Below are 24416 nucleotides of genomic sequence, written 5' to 3'. Positions count from 1 at the left end.
ACATGGTATTTATGTGGTTGGTTTTAATGCTGTTCAATAATTAATATCTTTAAAGTGACTGAAGAAGCAAAGAAAGTTGTTGAGGAAAAAATACACATTTCAATTACCAAACGTGAAAAAGAGCAGGTGACCGAACCAACTGCTAAAGGTATAATAATTTCCTTCCTAGATAGTAGTCTGTTATAATGTCTTTTTAAAAATTAAGGCAGCTATGTTTTGCTTTGTTTTGCTGTTGTGTGTCTTTTAAATTAGTCTTTAGGAGGATATTGGATGTAAAGATCTGTAAATACAGGATAAGAAGATAACGTTACCTTTAAAAGAAAAAGTTATCTCAAAATACATCCACAGCCTCTTATAAAATGGCTGTGTCTTGCCACATGGCTACAATGTATGTATATATAAAATAGAATGTTTGCACTTAAAATCAGTGACCATTTGGCACATTCCTGATTTATCTAAATTGATGTAATGATATAACAATATTCACCATAGTTCAGTAACTATTTATTCATTCTAAAGTCATTTTGGAGATTAAAAATAAAAGCTAACTCAGTGTCTAGGCACTTTATTTCTGCTTTTTACTAAGTGTGAAGTAACTTCTCTACAATTTCAGGAAGTATACTTATCCACAAGTATTAGCTTCTCAGTAAAGGATATTTCCTACCAGCAGAGACACCTGAACGCTAACATCGTTTCACATTGAGCTCTGCTACCCCAGAGACTTACTTGAGTACCTCTGTGTGTTTTTATCCCAGTGGGGTTCAGAATCATTTCCATGGAACATAGAAAGTTTCCTATAGGTGAACAGTTGTGTATCTATCATATGAGAGGCACTTGCAAAATTATTCTATCTGCTTAAAGTACGACAAAGCGAGCATTTGCACATTGGCCTGTTTCTGACAATAAAATTTTCTTATACTTAATATTTCAAGTGCCCCTGAAGCTCAAAAGGGTTGTCACTGCAGAAAAAGTACCAGTTCCTAAAAAGGAAGTAGCCGCACCTGTTAGAGGTACCTAATAACACTCATTTTAATGTGTTGTTTGTCTTTTTTGGTATAAAATTCATGTTCAGTCCTATGTGTGAAGTTCTTCTGCGGGAAAGATAAAGCTTATTCTTTCTTCTGTTACAAATGGCTATGTTCCTAATGTGTCTTAATTTTGCTGAGTAATTGGAAAGTGTCCAACCTAAAGATAATATCTTTAAAGTGCCAGAAGTACCTAAAAGACGAGAACCAGAAGAGATAGCCTTTGAAGAGGAAGTTGTAACCCAAGTAGAGGAATATCATGAAGAAGAAGAAGAGTACATTTACGAAGAAGAGGAACTCGTAACTGAAGAAGAAGTGGTACCAGTGATACCAGTCAAAGGTAGATTATATCTCCTCCCAAAGGACACACATCAGCATCTTTGGAGTCTGAGTGTCTAATTTGGTCATATTCTGGGGTTTATTAGCACCAATGACCAATTTTAGAAGCAGACACTTTTAGATGCTGAAGTATGATTTCTGCAGTTGCTTTTAACATTTTATATCTTTTATGCAACATTTCCAAAATTCTTAATAATATCTTTAAAGTGCCTGAGGTACCCAAGAAACCTGTTCCAGAAGAGAAGAAACCTGTTCCTGTTCCCAAAAAGAAGGAAGCCCCACCAGCAAAAGGTACACCACCATTCATATCATGGGCATACGAAAGCCTTAATCTGCATATAAATAGTTAACTATCTTCTGAGTTCGAAACTGTGTGTGTGTTGCTATCTGTTGTTAGAAACATTAACTGTCCTTTATGTGGATGTGTTGTTACTCATAGTTAGAACTTACCAATAAACAATATCTTTAAAGTGCCTGAGATTCCTAAGAAGCCAGAGGAAAAAGTTCCTGTGCCCATTCCTAAAAAAGAGAAGGCTCCACCAGCTAAAGGTACATCTCTTTATAATCCATCAGTGGGATGATGTAGTAATTTACTCACGTAGTATAACTTGGTGAGCCATATCAGGTTTTTCCCCATGACAATATTAACAATATTAATGCCAAGACAAAGACCACCCAACTGGCTGATTATAGGAACAGTTTACCCTGCATTCATCTCTGAATTTTACCCTCAAAGGATGGTGATGCTTAGTGATTGGCTTCTCCTCTTTGGTGGAAAGTTCTTAGTGTAAAATGGATTCTTATTGTAATACCAAAGTGAACAGAATCACCACTTACCAGGCATTGCGTGTTATCTTTATCACCAGTCTGTTTCTTCAGTGTTTTCTATCTTAATTTTTGTGCATTTCCCAGCCTTTGTTTTGTAGCTGTTATTATTTTCAGTCTTAAAGTGAAATCGTTAGAATATCAATGATGCTTCAAATAAGTCCTGAAATCTCTTGATTCTTATCTGTGGGTGAAAAATGTAACACTAACCTTGTTTGATATCTTTAAAGTTCCTGAGGTACCCAAGAAACCTGTACCAGAGGAGAAAGTGCCAGTACCAGTTCCTAAAAAGGTGGAAGCTCCACCTGCCAAAGGTACATGAAAACTTACAGTGTCGCAAATTTTTTTATTTCACATCTACATATAAGTGAAAAATTAATTGGTTCAATTCGGTGCTCTTTGGGGATGCAACTCTTTAATATTTCTTTATAGAAAAGAAAAGATTTTATTTTATTTTTTATTTATTTATTTATTTATTTTAAAGATTGGTACCTGAGCTAACAACTGTTGCCAATCTATTTTTTTTTCTTTCTCCTTTTTCTCCTCAAATCCCCCCAGTACATAGTTGTATATTTTAGTTGTGGGTCCTTCTAGTTGTGGCATGTGGGACACCACCTCAATGTGGCCTGACGAGTGGTGCCATGTTGGCGCCCAGGATCCAAACCAGCGAAACTCTGGGCCGTGGCAGTGGAGCGCGCAAACTTAACCACTCAGCCACGGGGCCGGCCCAAAAAGATTTTATTTTAAAGATAAAATACTTCTGGAAATACCTCGGTCATGTTTTTATTACCTTATCTTAATCTTTTTGAGACTATGCTTAGACTCAAAATTTCATGTTGTATAAAATTTTTCTCTAAATCATTTCTTTAAAGTGCCAGAAGTGCCCAAGAAACCTGTGCCTGAGAAGAAGGTGCCAGTTCCTGTTCCTAAGAAAGTAGAAGCTCCACCTGCAAAAGGTACATCCATTCATCATTCAAAGCACGTGGGGAAAAACCCTAACATTTATGTATATTGACATACAAATTCCCCCACAACGTAACATTTTAAAAAATTGTCTGTCTGTTAGAAATATAAAAGTCGGGGTTTTCGTGATTAGTTTTTCATATCTGTTGCTCTAAGACACATAAAAGAGCACATTCTTAAAGGTAAATAATATCTTTAAAGTGCCAGAGGTGCCTAAGAAGATCATCCCAGAAGAAAAGAAACCAACACCTGTTCCGAAAAAAGTGGAAGCTCCACCACCCAAAGGTACATTAATCTGCAGAACCAGGGCAAAAATGAAAACTAACTGGTGTTACACAGCGTCACTAATCATAATTAATGCTTCATGACATTTACCTTGATGACAGTTGATGCTCTATGATCACAGAAGATTTGCTTTTTATGTTGTCTCGTTGTGAATATTGTACATAAAAGTGATGTTTGTATGACTGAATAAATATCTTTAAAGTGCCGAAGAAACGTGAGGCAGTTCCGGTTCCTATAGCTCTACTTCGAGAAGAGGAAGCTCCATTTGAAGAAGAAATTGCTCCTGAAGAGGAAGTTCCACCTGAGGAAGAGGAAATTCTACCTGAGGAAGAGGAAGTTCCTCCTGAGGAAGAGGAAGTTCTACCTGAGGAAGAGGAAATTCTACCTGAGGAAGAGGAAGTTCCTCCTGAGGAAGAGGAAGTTCTACCTGAGGAAGAGGAAATTCTACCTGAGGAAGAGGAAGTTCCTCCTGAGGAGGAAGAATTTGTACCTGAGGAAGAAGAAGTTGTACCTGAGGAAGAAGAAGTTCTTCCAGAAATTAAACCCAAGGTGCCAGTACCTGCACGAGGTATAGCAGCTCTTCTTGGAGTCATCAAAGCTTCTTTTGTGTTAAATTCTGCCTTTCCATCTTTTTGTTCATCTCCAATTTTGTCTATAATGCTTTACTCTCTATGTTGTCCACCAACTAAATCTTAGAAAACATTCCAGATACATGTGCTGTTATTATTATGTATCTGTCTTGTGCGTCTGTCTATTGTAAATTATCTGAATGTCTTTTCAAATTTCATGATATGAAATGTTATTTAGTCATTTGTGGTCTTATTCTCACTTGTCTTTTTGTTATATATACAATACTGTGTATGTGATTTTTAATGTCTTAAAAATGAATGTTTTTAAGTGCCTGAAGTGCCAAAGAAACCTGTACCAGAGAAGAAAGTCCCTGTTCCCGCTCCTAAAAAAGTGGAACCGCCACCACCCAAAGGTACACCTCCACAAAGTGAATACACATTCATCCATAGCTTTACCAGAAAAGTTATGGTGGAACTGGGTTTTAGGAAACATTATATTTATAAAATAGATAGTCACCTTTTTACTTATGAAATTGTTCAGAAACACTAGTATCCACTTTCCATTGGATGTAAAGCAGTATTCAAGAGCAAAGATGAAAGGAAGTGTTGTCCTGGAACTGCCACACAAGTTCTACCTGATTCCCTATAGTTTTATTAAATATCATCATTTTCCTATAGATATTCTGCAAAGCTAAATTATCTACAGAAAAAAGGCACCTGAAGAATATGATGAATAAATCTACCTAAATTGTATGCTTCAACCATTTATAAAGTGCCCTTATAACACCAGGATGAAATAGAAAAAAGAAAGATTAATGTATTTATCAAAACACTGAGAAATACCTATATCTTCTGATACATATGTATAAATGGTAGCCCAGCAGGTTTTTATTTTAGCCTTGACTTTGTACCTTGCTGTGTTACCATGAGCAAGTCCTTTAATCAATCTGAGCCTCAAGTTCCTCTTCAATGAAATGACCTCCCCACCAGGCTAAATAGTCCTATAGTCAAGGAAATGGTAAAGCTGATCCTTTATTGGATTTCAAGGATTCAGAACTATTTTTAGAGATAATGATTTAATAAATTCGTAGTGAAATTTAAATGGATGAAATAACAGCATCTATTATCTAATAATCAAATAGGTTGCTGATCCCTTACTCTACAAAACCTAATTATATCATAACACTTGGGCTTCCATTCCTATCTTGAGTGACTGTTGCATGTTGGTCTTTCTGTGTGTGTCGACTTCTTATGTTTTCTCTTTTCTGTCCCTCACAACAATTCTTATCATGAAATGATGTCTTTAAAGTGCCTGAGGTTAAGAAGAAAGTAGCAGAGAAGAAAGTGGTCATTCCCAAGAAAGAGGAGGCTCCTCCTGCCGCAGGTACTACGATTCCCAAGCAAATTAGACACTGCCATTTCTTTTCATCACCTGTAAACGTCAAAGTGTCCTGTTTCTGTATTTGTTAACACAGCTTATATTATTGCTCTATCCATTGTCTCTGTGTGAAACGGAAACTGCAAAATAAAATAATATCTTTAAAGTGCCTGCAGTGCCTAAGAAACCTGAACCAGTAAAGAAGGTGCCTCCTCCTGGTCTTAAGAAAGCAGTGGCTCCTCCTGCCAAAGGTACATCATCCCAAAACAGAGATGTGTTTGCTGCGCCAGTGTTGAACTGTGATGCTACCCACACAGGATGTTCAACATAAATATTGCGTTGTATGGTCTGTCATTTACAGTCGTCATTTGTGACTCTGTTGCACCCATGTTTGTGCTATGTCTGTTTTTCCACTTTGTGTTTGGGTATTTACATCTGTGTATGTTGTTTCTAAAAAATAAAAATACTAAACTCATATATCTTTAAAGAGCCAGAAGTAACTAAGAAACCAGTCCCTGAAGTAACCATTGCTCTTCCTAAAAAAGTAGAGCCTCCAGCAGTAAAAGGTAGACTATCTCTTTAATGGACTCTTAATCTTAAACCACAACCCTCTTTCTTTTTGTCTCATTAACTGAATCCGTGAAATGTCGATGTTTCATCTTGTGCATGTGTGTTCTTATATTTACTCTTGTGTTGAAAAACAGGAAACTTGATCTTTATATACTCTTCTTTGGTTCTTGCATTTTAAGTACCTAAAACAATCAATATCTTTTAAGTTCCTGAGGTACCTAAGAAAGTGGAAGAAAGACCAATCGTTGTCCCTGAAGAAGAGGAAGTTCCACCAGTTGAAGGTAGATGACTTTCTAAGAAAATCGCATTTTCAAAGTCATCAGTGTCTAATATTTGAAGGATGTAAATGCACATTTCACTACAGAAAAGGAACATATTCAGACTCTAAAAGAAATTATTTGCCTAATAGAAATTGAGCAGCTCATTGAAACCAAACCTTTCTTACATGCTTAGTCTGTTTGTTTGTTGTTTGTTTTATTTTAATGAGAATCTTTGAGGTGAAACTGTATTTGCCATGGAAATTTTTCATCAAATGACTTGGTTGGCAGTTGTGGGATAAACTTACCCAAGAGAAATTCCAGTTAAGCCTGAGTAACTGGTACAGAAAATCTGACTTGTACCCCTGAGTGAATGTTTGACTTCAAACAAGCTCGCCTCCATTAAAAAGAATAATAATATTTTGAACTAAATTCTTTCTGAGGTCCTTTACAATTCTAAAATTCTGGGAAGAGCCTAACATATTTTGAAGACCCAGTAGATTTTTTTCAAGGACTAGTGAATTTTCACATGCATTTGGAAGGCTGAGCTATGAGTTACCTTCACTGATCAGACAACCTTAGTTTTCAGGTATATCATTTTAGTCTAATATCAAAAGAATTATAAAAATAATTGACAAAATAATCATCTTTTTAAAGTGTTTGAGGAGCCTGAAGAGCCTATTCCAGAAGAAGAGATCCCAGAAGAACCACCTACCATAGAGGAGGAGGTTGAAGAAGTCGCGCCACCTAGAGGTACAGTTGCTTTCATGAGTTGGACATTTAAAATACTTGGTCTTCTAGATCTTTCTCAGAATTTGTCTAAATCTAATATTCATCACTATGTTTTTCTTAGATCATATCCATGATAAATTAAAGATTAATTATGACTGGCACCTGAAGCTTTGTGTCCCTTTTCTCCCCACAAATTTTTCTACTGCGTCTGCAATACAATTAAGAATGAGAGATTGCTTTTGTGTTATTGGTACTTTAATTTTTTCTGGCCAGGCCCGATTGTAATATTTTCTCCTAGTTTTCAATTCTTAATTTTTTCTTCCATGTTAAGGTGGGGAGAAAGTCTGTTTCTGTGGTGTTCACTTTTTAGAATAATTCTTAGCCTATTATTCTTGAAGACTATGACAATCTTTTACATAATTGATGTTATGTTTGCTTATAGAGTTTCCAAGTAATATCCTTCTCACCTTTAGAGTCACTACTCCCTATATGTAATTGCCATTTAAGTTGCTAATATTTTTTAAGTAAATCAATGTTTTGTGGGTTTTCTGGTATATGGGTGTTATTCTGTTCGTTGCATGTCATTTTTCAAAATTTCCATAAAATATCTTTTAAGTGCCTGAAGTGGTCAAGAAAGCAGTACCTGAAGCACCTACTCCTGTTCCTAAAAAAGTAGAGGCACCACCAGCTAAAGGTATAGCAAATCCCAATTAATAATATCCTTAAATTCCCATTAATTTTCTTTTTAAAAAACAAAAGTATCTTTCACTGCTTTCTTAGAGTCAATTAAATAGCAAATTTATGAAATTGATTAAGGACAAGTAAAAATATCACAGTCCATTTCTTCATCCTTTTTTGGAATGTTTAAGGATGATTCCGTGTGTGTGACTTATTCTGGAAGTTTCTGATTTTAAATAGCTGAGAATTTTAATGTTAATAGTATATCTCTCTATGCCCATGTACATAACAATGGATCCTTCTTCCCCACATTCCATTAATAATAGATTTTTATTTCATTACATAGAGTTTTCTCATGTAATTATAATAATAATTATGTCTACTGTACTATTTTATAGGGGAAAAATCTGTTCTAATGCTTGGATAATAACTATTTTAAAGAGCTTCATGTCCCTTCTGTAATATTTGGCCTAAGCATTCAAGGTTATTACAAATGTCCACTTCTCATTGCTTCCTAATTAGGTTAATGCTTGAGTAGTGCTCTTAGTAGGTTAGATTCTGCTGTCTCTCTCACCAGGCATCCTCAGCAAATATAATAGTGTCCTGCAGAACATAATGCCATTGTCAAGGCTTAAGTACTCTATGATGGTAATCATTTCAAATAAGTCTTCATCAAATTAAAAATAGTAAAAGTAGGACCAATATTGGTAATCCCCGCCATTTAAGAAAAAATAGAACAGGACAGGTTTTTTGCAGACATATCTTCTTCTAAGGGTATGGTTAGCACAAATGAGTGATTTGGGAAAATATCTGTATTGCCTATAAAATTGGTGTCCAATAGTACAGGTGACTTCTTAGACTTTGATTATCATAATGTTGATGCTGTTTCTGATGTTTTTATTTCATGTTTGCTATTGCGTATTGTTGGCTAACTGAAATGCCTAATATCTTTAAAGTTCCAAAGAAGGTTCCTGAGGAAAAAGTACCTGTTCCTGTTCAGAAAAAAGAGGCACCTCCAGCCAAAGGTACATTTTCTCTCTTAAACCTGACTTTTCTTTCAGTCTTTTTTCATTAAATGTTTTATGTCTGTATGTCTTGAATGTTTTTGATGTCTTTTGTCTATGAAAGCTTGCCCTTGACTGTCCTAAATGTTAAAACTGTATTTTTTAAGTGCCCGAAGTACAAAAGAAAGTCCCAGAAAAGAAAGTCCCAGAAAAGAAAATACCAGAAAAGAAAGTCCCAGAAAAGAAAGTCCTTGTGCCTAAAAAAGAAGCTGTTCCCCCAGCTAAAGGTATTTTTGGGAAAATATTTGATTTTCATGTTTTGTTGCATGAAAGCCTTTTTCCCAGTTGTCTTTATTTTAAATTTTGAATTTACATCTTCATTTCTTCTGTGTTTAAAAAAGATAAATCTCTTAAAATAGATGCTCTTTCAGGGAGGACTGTCGAAGAAAAAATATCAGTTGCCTTCCACAAAGAGGAAGTAGTTAGAGAAAGAACAGAATTTGAAATAGTAGAAGCGGAAGCGGTTCTTGAGGAAGAAGAGTTCCATGAAGTTGAAGAATATTTTGAAGAAGAAGAGTTCCACGAAGTAGAAGAATTCACCAAAGTGGAAGAGCACAGATTTGAAGAAGTCCACGAGGTTGAAGAGGTCCATAGGGTAATAGAAGTTTTAGAGGCTGAAGAAGTGGAAGTTTACGAAGAACCCAAAGCTCCACCTAAAGGTATAGGGGAAGTCTGCAGATCTCACAAATTGTTAGATCTTGCTCGAACTAACTTTTTTTTAAAAGTGCATTTCATGTTCAGTTTGGAACCCTAAAAACGCCCACTTACTTTCCAAGTTAAAATCATGGAATGCTTCAAGCATGAGTTTAAACTATTTGATACAAAGACTGATAGAGAGTAGAGACTAACCACACAGAGTATAATTTTGCAGACAAGATAATAATATTTGGTATCTACTTATCTAAGAAGATCACTCTATGAACTTGTGGATTCTTTTTTAAATCCAACTAAGAACGTTACCTGATTGTTGCAAGTACCAAAATAACTGACCAGTCTCATCAGTTGAGTGAAAAAAAGCTCTTACATGTTCAGGCAAAACAACTATTGCTTTGTTAACATTTCAGTCAGCTCTTCACAAACTGATAATTACTTATCAAAAGCTTCAACCATTTTATGCTAATTTCATTATAGAAATAACATTAAGGAAGTAAATGAAGTGTTAGTAACAGCACCTGCACTCTAATACTATATTCTAAGGATAAACCATAATGCAGATAAATTCTCTGCAGTCCCACTTCGGATCTTGCACAAATTAATATGTGTGTAACACGAAGGAATTTGTGTGTGTGTTTGTGTGTGCTTAGTATACAGAGTAAATCTATAATATAGATGAAATTGAGCAAAATTAAGTCCTTTTTGGATGTAGGTGTGGTATAAATTCAAAACATATAAATAGATAAAGCATTTTAGGAGCCCTCATTGGACTAACTTTGATCGTAGTGCTCCATAATACTTCAAGAGTTCATTCTAAACCAACACACTAATATCTTTGAAGGGCCTGAGATATCTGAGAAAGTCGTCCCTCCAAAAAAACCACCCACTAAAGTTGTTCCTCGAAAAGAACCACCAGCTAAAGGTATTTTATTGGTGCAAAATTACCTACCTAACTTTAAATACAGTAGCACCCTCGATGCTTGACAAGTTTGCATTCTCCTTGATCTTTTCTTCTGTGTTTTCTGTTTTTGGAATTTCTAAAACAAACTAATATCTTTAAAGTGGCTAAGGGTCCAAATAAAGTCCTACCAAAGAAGAAACCCACTGTTGTAACACCTGAGATACCCAAAGCAAGTATCCCCACTAACCAAATAGTGAACCCAGATTTCCTTCTTTACTACTATTTGATTATATAATTACTAACTTGTCTATAGATAAATCCATGTTTACCTGTTAATTACAAATTTTAATAACTTAGTAAATATAAATACATTGTGACTGTTTAATGTCCCTGCTTTATTCATTTTTGTAAATCTCTTGAATTTCACAATAGAAATAAAAAATAACATCTAATAAATAATATATACTTATATCTTTAAAGTCCCTGAAGCTTTAAGAATGTTTACACTGAAGAGAAGGTGCCAATTAGTCCTCCAAAACAAGTAGAAACAGCACCAGCTGAAAGTGTCTTGTTAATTCTTCTTATCAAGCTCTTATGATTCTAACATGGGAAATTTCCCTGGATCTTTGTTGTCATATTTGTTATCAAAATTCAACTTATTTTAATTATTGTAATGTATTGATAAAGTGATGTCTGTATTTTATATTGAGGTTATGTTCTGTTCTGTGTTTACATTTCTCTTGTGCTCTGCTTGTTAAAAATCTTCATGAATGTTTAAAAGTAAGAGAAATTATTACTACTATCTTTAAAGTGCCTGAAGTACCCAAGAAAATTGTGGTAGAAGAAAAAGTCCGTGTTCCTGAAGAGCCCAAAGTTCCACCAGCTAAAGGTACCTGCCTTTGCTGATTCACCACTAATATAAAACCTCCTTTTATTCACTTTATTTGTTTGTATTGATCCTCTTCTTAAGCAATTATTAAATAATGTTGACCTCTCAACTTCTTTTTTAAAATAATTCACTTTGGCAGCTATTGTCAAGTAGCTCTAGAAGCAAATAAACATTTCAAATGATGATAGAAAATGATGCTATATCCAAAGGGCAAAGTGTTTCCAATGTGACAAGTCAAGGACTCATTGACAAGGCCATCTAGAGAGATGCGTTGACTGTGTGTGTAGTTGGCTTATGATTCTGGAATTTTTGACATTCTCCTTGTTAGATGCCCCTTTTTGTCTTGACATTTTATACCCAGTTATGAAATTCTTAAAAATAAAACAAACAAATATCTTTAAAGCACCTGAAGCACCCAAGAAAATTGTTCCAGAAGAGAAAGTTCGTGAAGCGGTTCCTAAAAAGCCTGAAGTTCCACCAGCTAAAGGTAGACACCGATACTAATCATAAAATGAAATAACTACGTTTCGTTATTCATGGCTTAATGTGAATATGTGTGATGTTAAATCCTTGTATTTTGTTTCTTTATATTCTTAATATCTTATATTTGTTATTTATAATAATTAATATACTAATATCTTTAAAGTTCCTGAGGTACCTAAGAAAAGTATTCAAGAAGAAAAATCAGCTATAGTTTTTTCTGAAGACCTGACGACGTACAGTGAGTGTAGAAAAATTGGTAGTTCTTATTGGCTTCATTTGTGTTTGTCTTTGTGCCTTTTTTAAGTAAATATACTAATATCTTGTAAAAGCCTAAGCTGCCAAAAATATTTGGCTAAAATGAAATAATTTGAGTGGCTATTGGCCTCACACAAGGTATATTTCCTTACCAATTTAAAAAATAAATAGTTCTTTTCTTATAACATTGACTGATTTTAAAAAAGTCATTTGTCTTGTTGAATTTGTCATTGCCGTGTCTTGTTAACCATGCAAATGTCTTCTGCTTTGAAGCAATTTATTTTCTTAGACTATTAAGTAACTTACTTTAACTTCATGATTGTATTTTAATTGGATTTTGTAGAATCAAAATACTCCACCATTATTATTTTTTTACTCTCCACAACAATCACTGGAAACATTGGGGCAATGCTGTTCGAATGACCATGGATTTACAAGGCCATTAGAACCTCAAAAGTGTTTTCAAGCCTTTTTTTTTTTTTTTTTTTTGCTTTAATGTGAAACTATGATTAAATAATCTCAGGAGTAAAATAATCTGAATAATAAAATATTCTGAATAGAATACTGTTCAATAATCTGAATAGTAAAAATGCCAGTAGTTGAGATTGTCTTCCACATATTTTAATCTAAAAAGTTCTCTGTTTAAACCCAATTTTTTGGTCACCCTGTAATACTAGGTTGAGATAAAAATATATCATGAGGGGCAGGCCCTGTGTCATAGTGGTTAACTTCAGCACACTCTCTGTGGCAGCCCAGGTTCATGGGTTTGGATCCCAGGCATGAACCTACACCACTCAACAGCCATGCTGTGGCAGCCACCCACAAATAAAGTAGAGGAAGACTGGCACAAATGTTAGCTCAGGGCTAATCTTCTTCAAGCAAAACAAAGAGGAAGATTGGCAACAGATGTTAGCTCAGAGCTAATCTTCCTCAGCAAAAATAAATAAATAAATATGTATATAGTGACTCCCTCCTTTGAATACTCTTTCTATGCTTGAACTTGGTTATTACTATCAGACAGTCTTCCTTTCTAAAAGCTGGAGAAATCTTTATTTTCTTCATTTGCCTTATTTTCCAAATATTTAATCATTTTTCTTTTTCTTTTCTGCTTCCAATTCCTAAATGGTTTCACATTCATATTAAACTGTGAAGCCATAAACTATATTTGGTTTGAAAATATATATAATTAGGTTCCTGGAAAAGGAACGGATTTACATGAATTTCCCATAGGTCAAATTATACGAGAATTCTTGATGTGCAACTCAACATCAACCCTGTTCTTTGTGAACAAATCCATAAAAACTAAAAGCAATAGGACAGTCTTACCAGTAACTTTCAGTGGACAAAGTAGAAGAATCATATAGACCCTGGCCAGTGAATTTCTCCATTCTATCATCATGATCATCAAGAAATGCTGAGAGTCCTATGTCATAAAACTGGGAATGAGGCTTTTTCCTAGCCAAGGTGTCATTGCCACTAGTTTGTGTCTATGCACTACTGGTAATTTGAGTGATAAATGTGTATTATGTATTATGTTTGTCTTAATACTATTCTTCATCCACCTTGAAATGCCCCTAATTGTGTAAATACTAATATCTTTAAAGTTTATGAAGTAACTGAAGAATTGGCCCCAGAAGAAGAAGTACTTGTGACTCATCTTCAAAAGACAAAAATCAAACTAACAAAAGGTATAGAACACCAATGATGCAGTCTGAAGACAATTTATTTTTGGCTCATTTTAAAAGCTCAATACTTTCCTTCACCATTTATAAATATAGCTATACTCATATCTTTTAAGTGCCTGAGCCACCCAAGAAGGTTGTTCCAGAGGACAAAACATATGTGACTGTTCCTAAAAAGAGAGAAACACCAGCAGCTAAAGGTACAGTCCCACAACATCACACTTGGATGAATATCTTTGGCTTCAAGACTCAAAAATTGCATGCTATATAATTTACTGTCTTTATAACTTCTAAGTGTAAACTTACTGATGTCTTTAAAGAGCCCGATACAACTAGAGAAGTGTTTCCAGAGGTGGAGTTACCTGAGGCTGTTACCAAAATTCCAGAGCACCCTCCAACTGAAGGTATAATTCTCAGTTATGAAAATCTCAATAAGATAATCTTTCTTCTTCAGTCTGCAAAATATATTTAGTGTTTTGTGTAGATTCTCACACCCTCTAATGCTAAAATACTAATATCTTTAGAGCACTTAATATGCCCAAGACAAGGAATTATCTATGACTTGCCCCCAAAAAGTCAAGTCCCACTCATACAATATACCAAGATAAACTATTAGAACAAAAATAAAATTTCTAATTTAAAGTTACAATAGCTGTTAATATACCTAACTTTCTTTGCAAGTCAGGTCTTCATGTCTTTACCTTTTCTCGATTAAAAAATACTAATATCTTTAAAGACTTGGAAGTCTTCATAGAAGGTGTTCCTGAGAGACAAGCTCCCGTTGCTAGAAGAAAGACGCCATCACCAAAAGGTACAAGCCAGAAGAAAGTCAACTTTCTTATCTCATGATTGTAGTTGTACTTAACACATGTAAAAATACTAATATCTTTAAAGCTCTGGGTGCTATCAAAGAAGTCATTTCAGAGAAGTGGGTCTGCCAGAGCAGAGCAGCTCAGCTCAGGGGGTATATAAATGTCCCCATGAGTCATTCAAGAGAAAATAGAGGGAAAAAAAATCTTTAACTTATACACATGGAAGCTGCTTGGGCTATAAGTTTATGCCTGAGGCCTCCAGGGAAAATGTAAATACATATAACGTGCAGATGTGACTGAGATGGATTCTTCAATAGGAAATAGTTATTACTGTTTGCTTAAAAAGTAAAAATCAGACTAGCTAGAAAAAAATGTACATGAGACCACTTGTAGCATTTATATCCCTGAAACTAGATTGAACTGGCTCAACATTCCCTACCCCCTTTAAAGCAGAAATCAGTGCCATCGAATGACAGAGGTGCTTGGCTGTAGCCTATAAATCCGTAATTCATCCCGCCATGGGGATGAAATTCCAGGATAAAATATAACTACCTGTTGGAATTGCTTTTCTATTAAAATAAACTTATGTCTAAAAACAAGCCATATAAATTTGAAAGAACTGATTTCCCATAAGACTTAAACATCATAGAAATATTTTCAGAAAACTATGACTTAAAGAAAATAAATTTAAGTTCAATATGGAGCTGTTCCATCTATAATATCATCTCCCTGGGAACCTTCTAAAAGCAAGGCAGTTAAAACCAAAACCAGTTAAGTTCGAATTCTGCCCTCAATACTTATTTGCTTCTCTCGTTGTCTTTTATTTTTAAAGAGTCCAACATTTTTCCACTTTGAATATTTTTAGATGAATCAAAAGATGAGAAAGTTTTAAAACATCCAGAATAACAATTTATTCACAATACCCATGATACTCTGTAATTTAAAGAATATCTAACACTTTGACATTGTTTTCTCAGTCTAGAACCTTTTAGTTGTTTTCCTCTCTCCTATACTTGAAAAACAATCACCTTTTAAAGTGCCTAAGGTAAGGGTACAAGATAAAGCCAACCTGGATAAGAAAGGAGCTGTTTTGTTTTCCTTAAGCTAATAGCAAAAGTACATCGTTAATTATAAAAAAAAATTTTCACTTAAAAATTTTTCCATGATCTAATTTTCTATACATCTACCATTCCAAGAAATAAAATTATTAATATTGATAGTGCCTGGGGGCTGGCTCCTTGGCCAAGTGGCTAAGTTCGCGTGCTCTGCTTCGGCGGCCCACGGTTTCATTGGTTCGGATCCTGGGCGCGGACATGGCACCACTCCTCAGGTCACGTTGAGGTGGCGTCCCACATGCCACAACTAGGAGTCACAACTAAGATATATAACTATGTACTGGGGGGATTTGGGGAGAAAAAGCAGAACAGAAAAAAGAAAATTGGCAACAGTTGTTAGTTCAGGTGCCAATCTTAAAAAAAAAAATATTGATAGTGCCTGAGGTGACTAAAAAAACAGCTCCTAATAATCAAGTATTCATATTGTTCCCTAATAATCAGATTCAGGGAGCAGGGAGGTCTCCCAGTCTGGGGTATTCCTGTAGGTGGCGTTATGACTAAAACTCACCTCAAGAAGTTGTCCCTGTAAAGGAAATGCCCATGGCTGCTCCCCCTGAAATTGAAACACCCTCCACTAAAGGGACCATTTATTCTATCATTCCTTCCTTCATAAATGTCTATTATATGCATGGTACCAGGGAGCTGGGGAATAATAAACAAAGACAAATAAGATTTGGTTCCTTTCCTCAAGACTTTATACCTTTTCCAATTCTTGAAGGAAGCACCCTTGTAGCCACAAAAATCACTTTGGTTCAAAGTGATTAATGTCTCCACTAATCCTTTCATGTCTAAGTGTAATACTAATATCTTCAAAGTACCAGAAGCTGTGACAGAAGTTGCTCCTGAAGTGACAGTACCTGAGGATGTTCCTGAAGAGCCAGAACGTCTGCCTGTGAAAGGTACGTCACCTCTGAATAGATATTGAAGAAAAAAACTACCCTCTGCTCTTAAAACTATGTTTTCTAATGTTCTTCGTAACTATTAAATGTAAACATACTAATATCTTTAAAGCATCTGAAGCTCCACGAGAAGCTCCCTCTCAAAAGAAAATATTTGTGGCTGTCCCTATCAAAACAGAAAACCCCTGTATTAAAAGCATTCATTCAACAGCTATTTAGTAGGGAGGGTCCCAGGGACTCTGCTGGGTGCTGGAGAAGGGTGAGCACCTCTTCTCAAGGATCCTACTTAACCCCGTTCGACTTAGTCGACTGTTGGGGCAAGGGGAGAATGGACAGAAAAGAGACTTCTAGAAAACTACATTTGCTAACTTATTGTGGTTACTGTTTTCATTAGTCGTTTTAACTCTTACATGTGAAATACTAATATCTTTAAAGTGCCCGAATCTCCTCAAGAAGCTGTTCCTGCAAAAAGAGTTCCTTCCAAAAAGAGAGAACCTCCATCAGTTAAAGGTACAAGTTACCATGCCCTCAAGTTCAAGAAGAAATAGCTCTTTCAGTCTTGAAAATATTTTACTGTTCCTAGTGATCTTCATAACACTAAATGGAAATACTAATCTCTTAAAGTACCCGAAGCTCCCCAAGAAATTGTCCCTGAAAAGAAAACATACGTGGTTCCTCACAAAAAGCCTGAAGTCTTTCATGATGAAGGTATATCTTGCTGGAAGCTTAGAGGTTTGGGAAAATGTCTTGTCCTGTATAAGTGTGTTACCTGTTTGTACTGATTCTTGTAACTCCTAAATGTAAAAATATTAATATCTTTAAAGTGCCTGAAGTTCCCAAAGAAGTTGTCTTGGAAAAGAAAGTGCATCTTCCCCAAAAACCTGAAGTTGTACCTGTCAAAGGTACATTTCTAACCATCCCTTCAAGCTGGGATAGGGAGGGTGCTAGAAAGAACCACCTTGCTAGCCTTGAACGTTCTTTTGGTGTGTAAATGTGATTCTTGTCTGTGTTGATCCTTGTGACTCAAATGTAAATTTACTAATATCTTCAAAGTGCTGGAAGCTCCCAAAGAGGTGGTCCCTGAAAAGAAAGTGCCTGTGAGGCCTCCTAAAAAGCCAGAAGTTCCACCTGTTACAGGTACTTGTCACGGATCTTAGGTTGGAGAAGATAGAACTCATCTGCTCTTGAAAATATTTTGTTCCAGTGGTCTTCATATCTCCTACATGTAATTTTACTAATATCTTTTAAGTGCCCGAGGCTCCCAAGGAAGTTGTCCCTGAAAAGAAAGTGCCTATGGCACCGCCTAAAAAAACAGAAGTCCCACCTGTTACAGGTATTTGTCACTGGTCTTAGGCTTAAAAAGATGTAACTCTTCTGCTCTTGAAAGTATTTTGTTCCAGTGGTCTCATCACTCCTAAATGCAATTTTACTAATATCTTTTAAGTGCCCGAGGCTCCCGAGGAAGTTATCCCTGAAAAGAAAGTGCATGTGCCACCTCCTAAAAAGCGGGAAGTCCCACCTGTTACAGGTATTTGTCATGGACCTTAGGCTTAAAAAGACATAAGTCTTCTGCTCTCGAAAATATTTTGTTCCAGTGGTCTTCATAACTCTCAATGTAATTTTACTAATATCTTTTAAGTGCCTGAGGCTCCCAAGAAAGTTGTCCCTGAAAAGAAAGTGCCTGTGCCACCTCCTAAAAAACCAGAAGTCCCACCTGTGAAAGGTATTTGTCACTGGTCTTTAGGCCTAAAAAGACATAACTCTTCTGCTCTTGAAAATATTTTGTTCCAGTGGTCTTCATAACTTCTACATGTAATTTTACTAATATCTTTTAAGTGCCCGAGGAAGAAGTTGTCCCTGAAAAGAAAGTGCATGTGCCACCTCCTAAAAAGCCAGAAGTCCCACCTGTTAAAGGTATTGGTCATGATCCTTAGACTTAAAAAGACATAAGTCTTCTGCTCTTGAAAATATTTTGTTCCAGTGGTCTCATAATTCTAAATGTAATTTTACTAATATCTTTTAAGTGCCTGAGGCTCCCAAGGAAGTTGTTCCTGAAAAGAAAGTGCCTGCGCCACCTCCTAAAAAGCCGGAAGTCCCACCTGTTAAAGGTATTTGTCACTGACTTCAGACTTAAGAAGACGTAACTCATCTGCTCTTGAAAATATTGTATTCTAATGGTCTCATAACTCCTAAATGTAATTTTACTAATATCTTTTAAGTGCCCGAGGCTCCCAAGGAAGTTGTTCCTGAAAAGAAAGTGCCTGCGGCACCTCCTAAAAAGCCGGAAGTCCCACCAGCCAAAGGTAGTCACCCCCATGTCGCTGTGTTTGATACTGTCTGTTTGTCTTTAGTCAACCTAATCATGAAAATACTAATGTCTTTAAAGTGCCTGAGGTGCCAAAGGCAGCTGTCCCAGAAAAGAAAGTGCCTGAAGCTATTCCTCCCAAACCGGAAAGTCCTCCCCCTGAAGGTAATGTCAAAGCTATATATAGCAGGGAGAAAAATACCCGCTATTTTATCTGGAAAATTACATATGTAAATCCTACTACCTAAAGATGATATCATTCTAAAGAAAAAAACAGTCAGCAGTTATCCAAAATATCTTGGTGCATGATTGCATGGTATAGTCATCAACTATTTTCACCTTTTCTAAACACAAATTACCCATATCTTTGAAGTGCCCGAGGTGCCGCCAAAGGAAGTCATCCCTGAAAAGAAAGTGCCTGTGGCTCCTCCTAAGAAGCCAGAACCTCCACCTGCTAAAGGTATTTATCCTTCCGTGGTGTTTGTCACCTGTTTCAGAGGGGTGGGAAAAGTGCGTATAGAAGATCCAGCAGTCTCACAAATTTTATTTGCTTGGGTAAATGTGTTGTCAATATTCCCCCTTTATAGTTTCTAACTAAAATACACTAATATCTTCGAAGTTCCTGAAGCTTCTAAAGAAATTGTAGCTGAAAAGAAAGTGTCTTTGGCTGTGCCCAAAACGCCAGAAGCCCCACCTGCTAAATGTATCTATTCCCACTGCTCTGTTAAGAAGAAAAATATTATCTTGTACTATTCACAATCATGGTAACATAACGCCTTCACTATTCATAAGTTCTAAAAATACTAATATCTTTCAAGTACCTGAAGCTGCTCAAGAAGTTGTCTCAAAAAGGATAATTCCCATGACTCCACCCAAAAAACCAGAAGCCCCACCTGTCACAGGTACTTGTTAGCCCTGACCTCATTTTGCAGAAGAAATATCTCTTCCATTCTTGAGAATAATTTCAGTCCATTGCTCTTCATTAACCTAACTGTAAAACTACTAATATCTTTCAAGTGCCTGAGGCTCCCCAAGAAGTTGTTCCAGAAAAGAAAGTTCCCAAGCCACCACCCAAAAAACCAGAAGCCCTACCTGTCCCAGGTACATTTTAGCCCTGAACTCATTTTCCGGAAGAATCATCTCTTCTGCTATTGAAAACAGTTTAGACCATTGCTCTTCATTAACCTAACTGTAAAACTACTAATATCTTTCAAGTGCCTGAAGTTCCTCAAGAAGTTGTTCCAGAAAAGAAAGTTCCCAAGGCACCACCCAAAAAGCCAGAATCCCCACCAGTGTCAGGTATTTTTCACCCCAGCCCTTATTCTACAGAAGAAATACCTCTTCTTCTCTTGGAAATATTGCTGGTCCATTGATCTCATTAACCCAAGTGTAAAACTACTAATATCTTTTAAGTGCCTGAAGTTCCACAAGAAATTATCCCTGAAAGGAAAGCACCAGTGGCACCTCCTAAAAAGCCTGAAGTCCCACCTGTTACAGGTACTTGTCACTGGCCTTAGGCTTAAAAAGATGTAACTCTAATGCTCTTGAAAGCATTTTGTTCTAGTGATCTCATTACTCCTAAATGTAATTTTACTCATATCTTTTAAGTGCTTGAGGCTCCTGAGGAAGTTGTCCCTGAAAAGAAAGTGCCTGTGGCACCTCCTAAAAAGCCAGAAGTCCCACCTGTTACAGGTATTTGTCACTGGTCTTAGGCTTAAAAAGATGTAACTCTTCTGCTCTTGAAAATATTTTGTTCCAGCTGTCTCATCACTCCTAAATGTAATTTTACTAATATCTTTTAAGTGCCTGAGGCTCCCCAAGAAGTCATCCCAGAAAAGAAGGTTCCCAAGTTTCCACCCAAAAGACCAGAAGCCCCACCTGTCACAGGTACTTGTTAGCCCTGACCTCATTTTGCAGAAGAAATATCTCTTCCATTCTTGAGAATAATTTCAGTCCATTGCTCTTCAATAATCTAACTGTAAAACTACTAATATCTTTCAAGTGCCTGAGGCTCCCCAAGAAGTTGTTCCAGAAAAGAAAGTTCCCAAGCCACCACCCAAAAAACCAGAAGCCCTACCTGTCCCAGGTACATTTTAGCCCTGAACTCATTTTCCAGGAGAATCATCTCTTCTGCTATTGAAAACAGTTTAGACCATTGCTCTTCATTAACCTAACTGTAAAACTACTAATATCTTTCAAGTGCCTGAAGTTCCTCAAGAAGTTGTTCCAGAAAAGAAAGTTCCCAAGGCACCACCCAAAAAGCCAGAATCCCCACCAGTGTCAGGTATTTTTCACCCCAGCCCTTATTCTACAGAAGAAATACCTCTTCTTCTCTTGGAAATATTGCTGGTCCACCGATCTCATTAATCTAAGTGTAAAACTACTAATATCTTTTAAGTGCCTGAAGTTCCTCAAGAAATTGTCCCTGAGAAGAAAGCACCAGCGGCACCCCCTAAAAAGCCTGAAGTCCCACCTGTTACAGGTACTTATCACTCACCTTAAACTTATGGAGGTGACTCTTCCACTCTTAAAAGTATTTTGTTCTAGAAGTCTCATAACCACTAACTTTAATTTTACTAATATCTTTTAAGTGCCTGAAGCTCCCAAAGAAGTTGTTCCTGAAAAGAAAGTACCTGTGCCACGTCCTAAAAAGCCAGAAGTTCCACCTGTCACAGGTACTTATCACTCACCTTAGACTTAAAAAGACCTAACTCTTCTGCTCTTGAAAATATTTTGTCCTATTGGTCCCATAACTTCTACATGTAATTTTACTAATATCTTTTAAGTGCCCGAAGCTCCCAAGGAAGTTGTTCCTGAAAAGAAAGTGTCTGTGGCACCTCCTAAAAAGCCAGAAGTCCCACCTGTTACAGGTATTTGTCACTAGTCTTTGCCTTAAAAAGATGTAACTCTTCTGCTCTTGAATGCATTTTGTTCCAGCGGTCTCATCACTCCTAAATGTAATTTTACTAATATCTTTTAAGTGCCTGAAGCTCCCAAAGAAGTTGTCCCTGAAAAGAAAGTGCCTGTGCCACCTCCTAAAGAGCCAGAAGTCCCACCTGTTAAAGGTATTTGTCACTGGTCTTAGACTTAAGAAGACGTAACTCTTCTGTTCTTGAAAATATTTTGTTCTAGTGGTCCCATAACTCTCAATGTAATTTTACTAATATCTTTTAAGTGCCCGAGCCTCCCAAGAAAGTTGTTCCTGAAAAGAAAGTACCTGTGGCACCTCCTAAAGAGCCAGAAGTCCCACCTGTTACAGGTATTTGCCACCGATCTTAGGTTAAAAAGACATAACTCTTCTGCTGTTAAAAACATTTTGTTCTAGTGGTCTCAAAACTACTGAATGTAATTTTACCAATGTCTTTTAAGTGCCTGAAGCTCCCAAAGAAGAAATCATCCCTGAAAAGAAAGTGCCTGTGCCACCTCCTAAAAAGCCAGAAGTCCCACCTGTGAAAGGTATTGGTCACTGACCTTAAACTTAAGAAGACATAAGTTTTCTGCTCTTGAAAATATGTTGTTCCAGTGGTCTCTAAACTACTAAATACAATTTTACTAATATCTTTTAAGTGCCCGAGGCTCCCAAGGAAGTTGTCCCTGAAAAGAAAGTGCATGTGCCACCTCCTAAAAAGCCGGAAGTCCCACCTGTTAAAGGTACTGGTCACTGACCTTAGGCTTAAAAAGACATAAGTCTTCTGCTCTTGAAAATATTTTGTTCCAGTGGTCCCATAACTCTCAATGTAATTTTACTAATATCTTTTAAGTGCCTGAGGCTCCCAAGGAAGTTGTTCCTGAAAAGAAAGTGCCTGCGCCACCTCCTAAAAAGCCGGAAGTCCCACCTGTTAAAGGTATTTGTCACTGGTCTTAGGCTTAAAAAGACATAACTCTCCGACTCTTGAAAATATTTTGTTCTAGTGGTCTCATAATTCTAAATGTAATTTTGCTAATATCTTTTAAGTGCCCGAGGCTCCCAAGGAAGTTGTTCCTGAAAAGAAAGTACCTGCGGCGCCTCCTAAAAAGCCGGAAGTCCCACCAGCCAAAGGTAGTCACCCCCATGTCGCTGTGTTTGATACTGCTCATTTGTCTTTATTTTGTCTCATCATGAAAATACTAATATCTTTAAAGTGCCTGAGGTGCCAAAGGCAGCTGTCCCAGAAAAGAAAGTGCCTGAAGCTATTCCTCCCAAACCCGAAAGTCCTCCCCCTGAAGGTAATTATGAAAGTATCCAAACTAGCATGTTTTAAAATAAAAACTCTCTCCTTAGTGTTGTAAACATCTTGTTGCAAAATATTTCATATACTTTACTCAATTCTAGTGTTAACATGAGCTTATGTCTTTAAAGTGTATGAGGAGCCTGAGGAAGTTGTTCCGGAAGAGCCTCCAGCTGAAGTGGTGGAAGAGCCAGAGCCTGCCCCTCCCCGCAAAGGTACTTGGCCGGCTGCTGGGTTGCCTTTGCCAATCTTTTGCCTTTCTTACCCTGAAAGTCTGGGCACTATGAGCTTTAGTCTTGTACCTCACTTACCTTCACTGATTCTGAAACATAACTTCTAATATCTTTAGTGACTGTGCCACCTAAGAAACCTGTCCCAGAGAAGAAACCACCTGCTGTCATTGCCAAAAAGCCTGAACCACCACCAGTGAAAGGTATTTCTCACTGCCACTGACTCCTACAGAAAAATCTCTGTCCTTAAAATGTCATGTTTGGCTGCTCGACTTAATGATTTCCATGTGTCATTGAAACTATGAGCTAAAAACTGCTAATACTTTTTAAAGTGCCCGAGGTGCCCAAGGAAGTTGTTCCTGAAAAGAAAGTGCCTCCAGTGGTTCTCAAAAAGCCAGAAGTCCCGCCTGCTAAAGGTACATGTAGCTGTCCACCATTTGTTGGAGGCAGACACAGCCTCCAATTTTTAAAAAATGTCCTGTTCTGTGTAAATGTGATGAAAGTTTACTAATGATTCTTCATAACATTAAAATACTAATATCTCTAAAGTGCCTGAAGTTCCAAAAGAAGTTGTTCCAGAAAAGAAAGTAGCTGTTCCCAAAAAGCCGGAAGTCCCACCACCCAAAGGTACATGTCACTAATGAGATCTGCAGAAAAGCGCTCACTCTCGGTCTCAGAAGTCACTTACTATAGGAAACCCTTTTGTTTGTTAGAACTACAAACCTGCTATTCTGGATGTTTAGGGTTTAAAAGTTTTTAAATAGCATCATTGATTTTTTCAAAAACTGATAGATCTATTATGAGCATTGGAAGAGTTTGCTGACGTGGTTTTGTTATTCTTAATAGGCCACGTTTTCCTCCCCACTTTGTGGGTCCAAGAACAGATCACTTATTGGCCTAATTGTGAATTTTGTTCTTGGATCTGTCCCTGGGTTATTTGAACTAGATGCGAACTAGATGTGGCATAAATGTCATGTAGTTCTCAACTGCCCAGAAGTAAAACTACCTAATATCTTTAAAGTGCCAGAGGTGCCAAAGGAACCTGTCGTGGAAGAGAAACCAGCTGTTCCTATTCCCGAAGAAGTGGAGCCGCCTCCTCCAGAAGGTACACGTAAGACCGCTAATGAGCTTGCCACTTGTGACTATTTCTAACTTAAGCCTTGTTCCTCCTCTTTTCTAATTCAGTATCTCTTGGTCATTTTCTATCCTTTAATTATTTGTCTTACTTCATCATGCTTAATTAGCACCGATCTCAAATCTGTTTTGGGTTATCAGTCAGCAGCATCTCCATAGAACAT

The 24416-nt window shown here is 36.8% G+C and overlaps 1 protein-coding gene across 3 annotated transcripts in view; it reads left to right on the top strand.

The window, feature by feature from the left end:
* TTN (titin) overlaps positions 1-24416 on the top strand; it is a 270195-nt gene that overhangs the window by 123669 nt on the left and 122110 nt on the right. For 2 of the 3 annotated variants that reach the window (XM_070508506.1, XM_070508505.1), the window contains 63 exons: positions 56-148; positions 933-1010; positions 1207-1365; positions 1572-1655; positions 1836-1913; positions 2420-2503; positions 3062-3145; positions 3354-3437; positions 3640-4005; positions 4336-4419; positions 5316-5390; positions 5552-5635; positions 5873-5950; positions 6161-6235; positions 6869-6964; positions 7560-7637; positions 8578-8646; positions 8793-8912; positions 9045-9344; positions 10181-10261; positions 11052-11129; positions 11533-11616; positions 11776-11850; positions 13472-13555; positions 13666-13749; positions 13870-13953; positions 14286-14360; positions 16292-16375; positions 16811-16885; positions 17000-17083; positions 17200-17277; positions 17429-17512; positions 17625-17708; positions 17820-17903; positions 18015-18098; positions 18212-18289; positions 18400-18483; positions 18595-18678; positions 18762-18845; positions 19054-19140; positions 19499-19582; positions 19698-19781; positions 19896-19979; positions 20094-20177; positions 20289-20372; positions 20484-20567; positions 20683-20766; positions 20881-20964; positions 21079-21162; positions 21272-21355; positions 21467-21550; positions 21662-21745; positions 21856-21939; positions 22050-22136; positions 22248-22331; positions 22442-22525; positions 22636-22719; positions 22803-22886; positions 23020-23103; positions 23238-23321; positions 23451-23534; positions 23668-23745; positions 24140-24223. In XM_070508506.1, the coding sequence (XP_070364607.1) occupies positions 56-148; positions 933-1010; positions 1207-1365; positions 1572-1655; positions 1836-1913; positions 2420-2503; positions 3062-3145; positions 3354-3437; positions 3640-4005; positions 4336-4419; positions 5316-5390; positions 5552-5635; positions 5873-5950; positions 6161-6235; positions 6869-6964; positions 7560-7637; positions 8578-8646; positions 8793-8912; positions 9045-9344; positions 10181-10261; positions 11052-11129; positions 11533-11616; positions 11776-11850; positions 13472-13555; positions 13666-13749; positions 13870-13953; positions 14286-14360; positions 16292-16375; positions 16811-16885; positions 17000-17083; positions 17200-17277; positions 17429-17512; positions 17625-17708; positions 17820-17903; positions 18015-18098; positions 18212-18289; positions 18400-18483; positions 18595-18678; positions 18762-18845; positions 19054-19140; positions 19499-19582; positions 19698-19781; positions 19896-19979; positions 20094-20177; positions 20289-20372; positions 20484-20567; positions 20683-20766; positions 20881-20964; positions 21079-21162; positions 21272-21355; positions 21467-21550; positions 21662-21745; positions 21856-21939; positions 22050-22136; positions 22248-22331; positions 22442-22525; positions 22636-22719; positions 22803-22886; positions 23020-23103; positions 23238-23321; positions 23451-23534; positions 23668-23745; positions 24140-24223 (5817 nt within the window). The remainder of the gene's footprint in view (positions 1-55; positions 149-932; positions 1011-1206; positions 1366-1571; positions 1656-1835; positions 1914-2419; positions 2504-3061; positions 3146-3353; positions 3438-3639; positions 4006-4335; positions 4420-5315; positions 5391-5551; positions 5636-5872; positions 5951-6160; positions 6236-6868; positions 6965-7559; positions 7638-8577; positions 8647-8792; positions 8913-9044; positions 9345-10180; positions 10262-11051; positions 11130-11532; positions 11617-11775; positions 11851-13471; positions 13556-13665; positions 13750-13869; positions 13954-14285; positions 14361-16291; positions 16376-16810; positions 16886-16999; positions 17084-17199; positions 17278-17428; positions 17513-17624; positions 17709-17819; positions 17904-18014; positions 18099-18211; positions 18290-18399; positions 18484-18594; positions 18679-18761; positions 18846-19053; positions 19141-19498; positions 19583-19697; positions 19782-19895; positions 19980-20093; positions 20178-20288; positions 20373-20483; positions 20568-20682; positions 20767-20880; positions 20965-21078; positions 21163-21271; positions 21356-21466; positions 21551-21661; positions 21746-21855; positions 21940-22049; positions 22137-22247; positions 22332-22441; positions 22526-22635; positions 22720-22802; positions 22887-23019; positions 23104-23237; positions 23322-23450; positions 23535-23667; positions 23746-24139; positions 24224-24416) is intronic. The other variant, XM_070508508.1, reaches the window with a different exon arrangement.

Source organism: Equus asinus, chromosome 4, assembly GCF_041296235.1.
Source record: "Equus asinus isolate D_3611 breed Donkey chromosome 4, EquAss-T2T_v2, whole genome shotgun sequence".
Lineage (NCBI taxonomy): Eukaryota > Metazoa > Chordata > Mammalia > Perissodactyla > Equidae > Equus > Equus asinus.
Note: the sequence above shows the minus strand (reverse complement) of the source record. Positions and strands in the feature narration are given on the sequence as shown.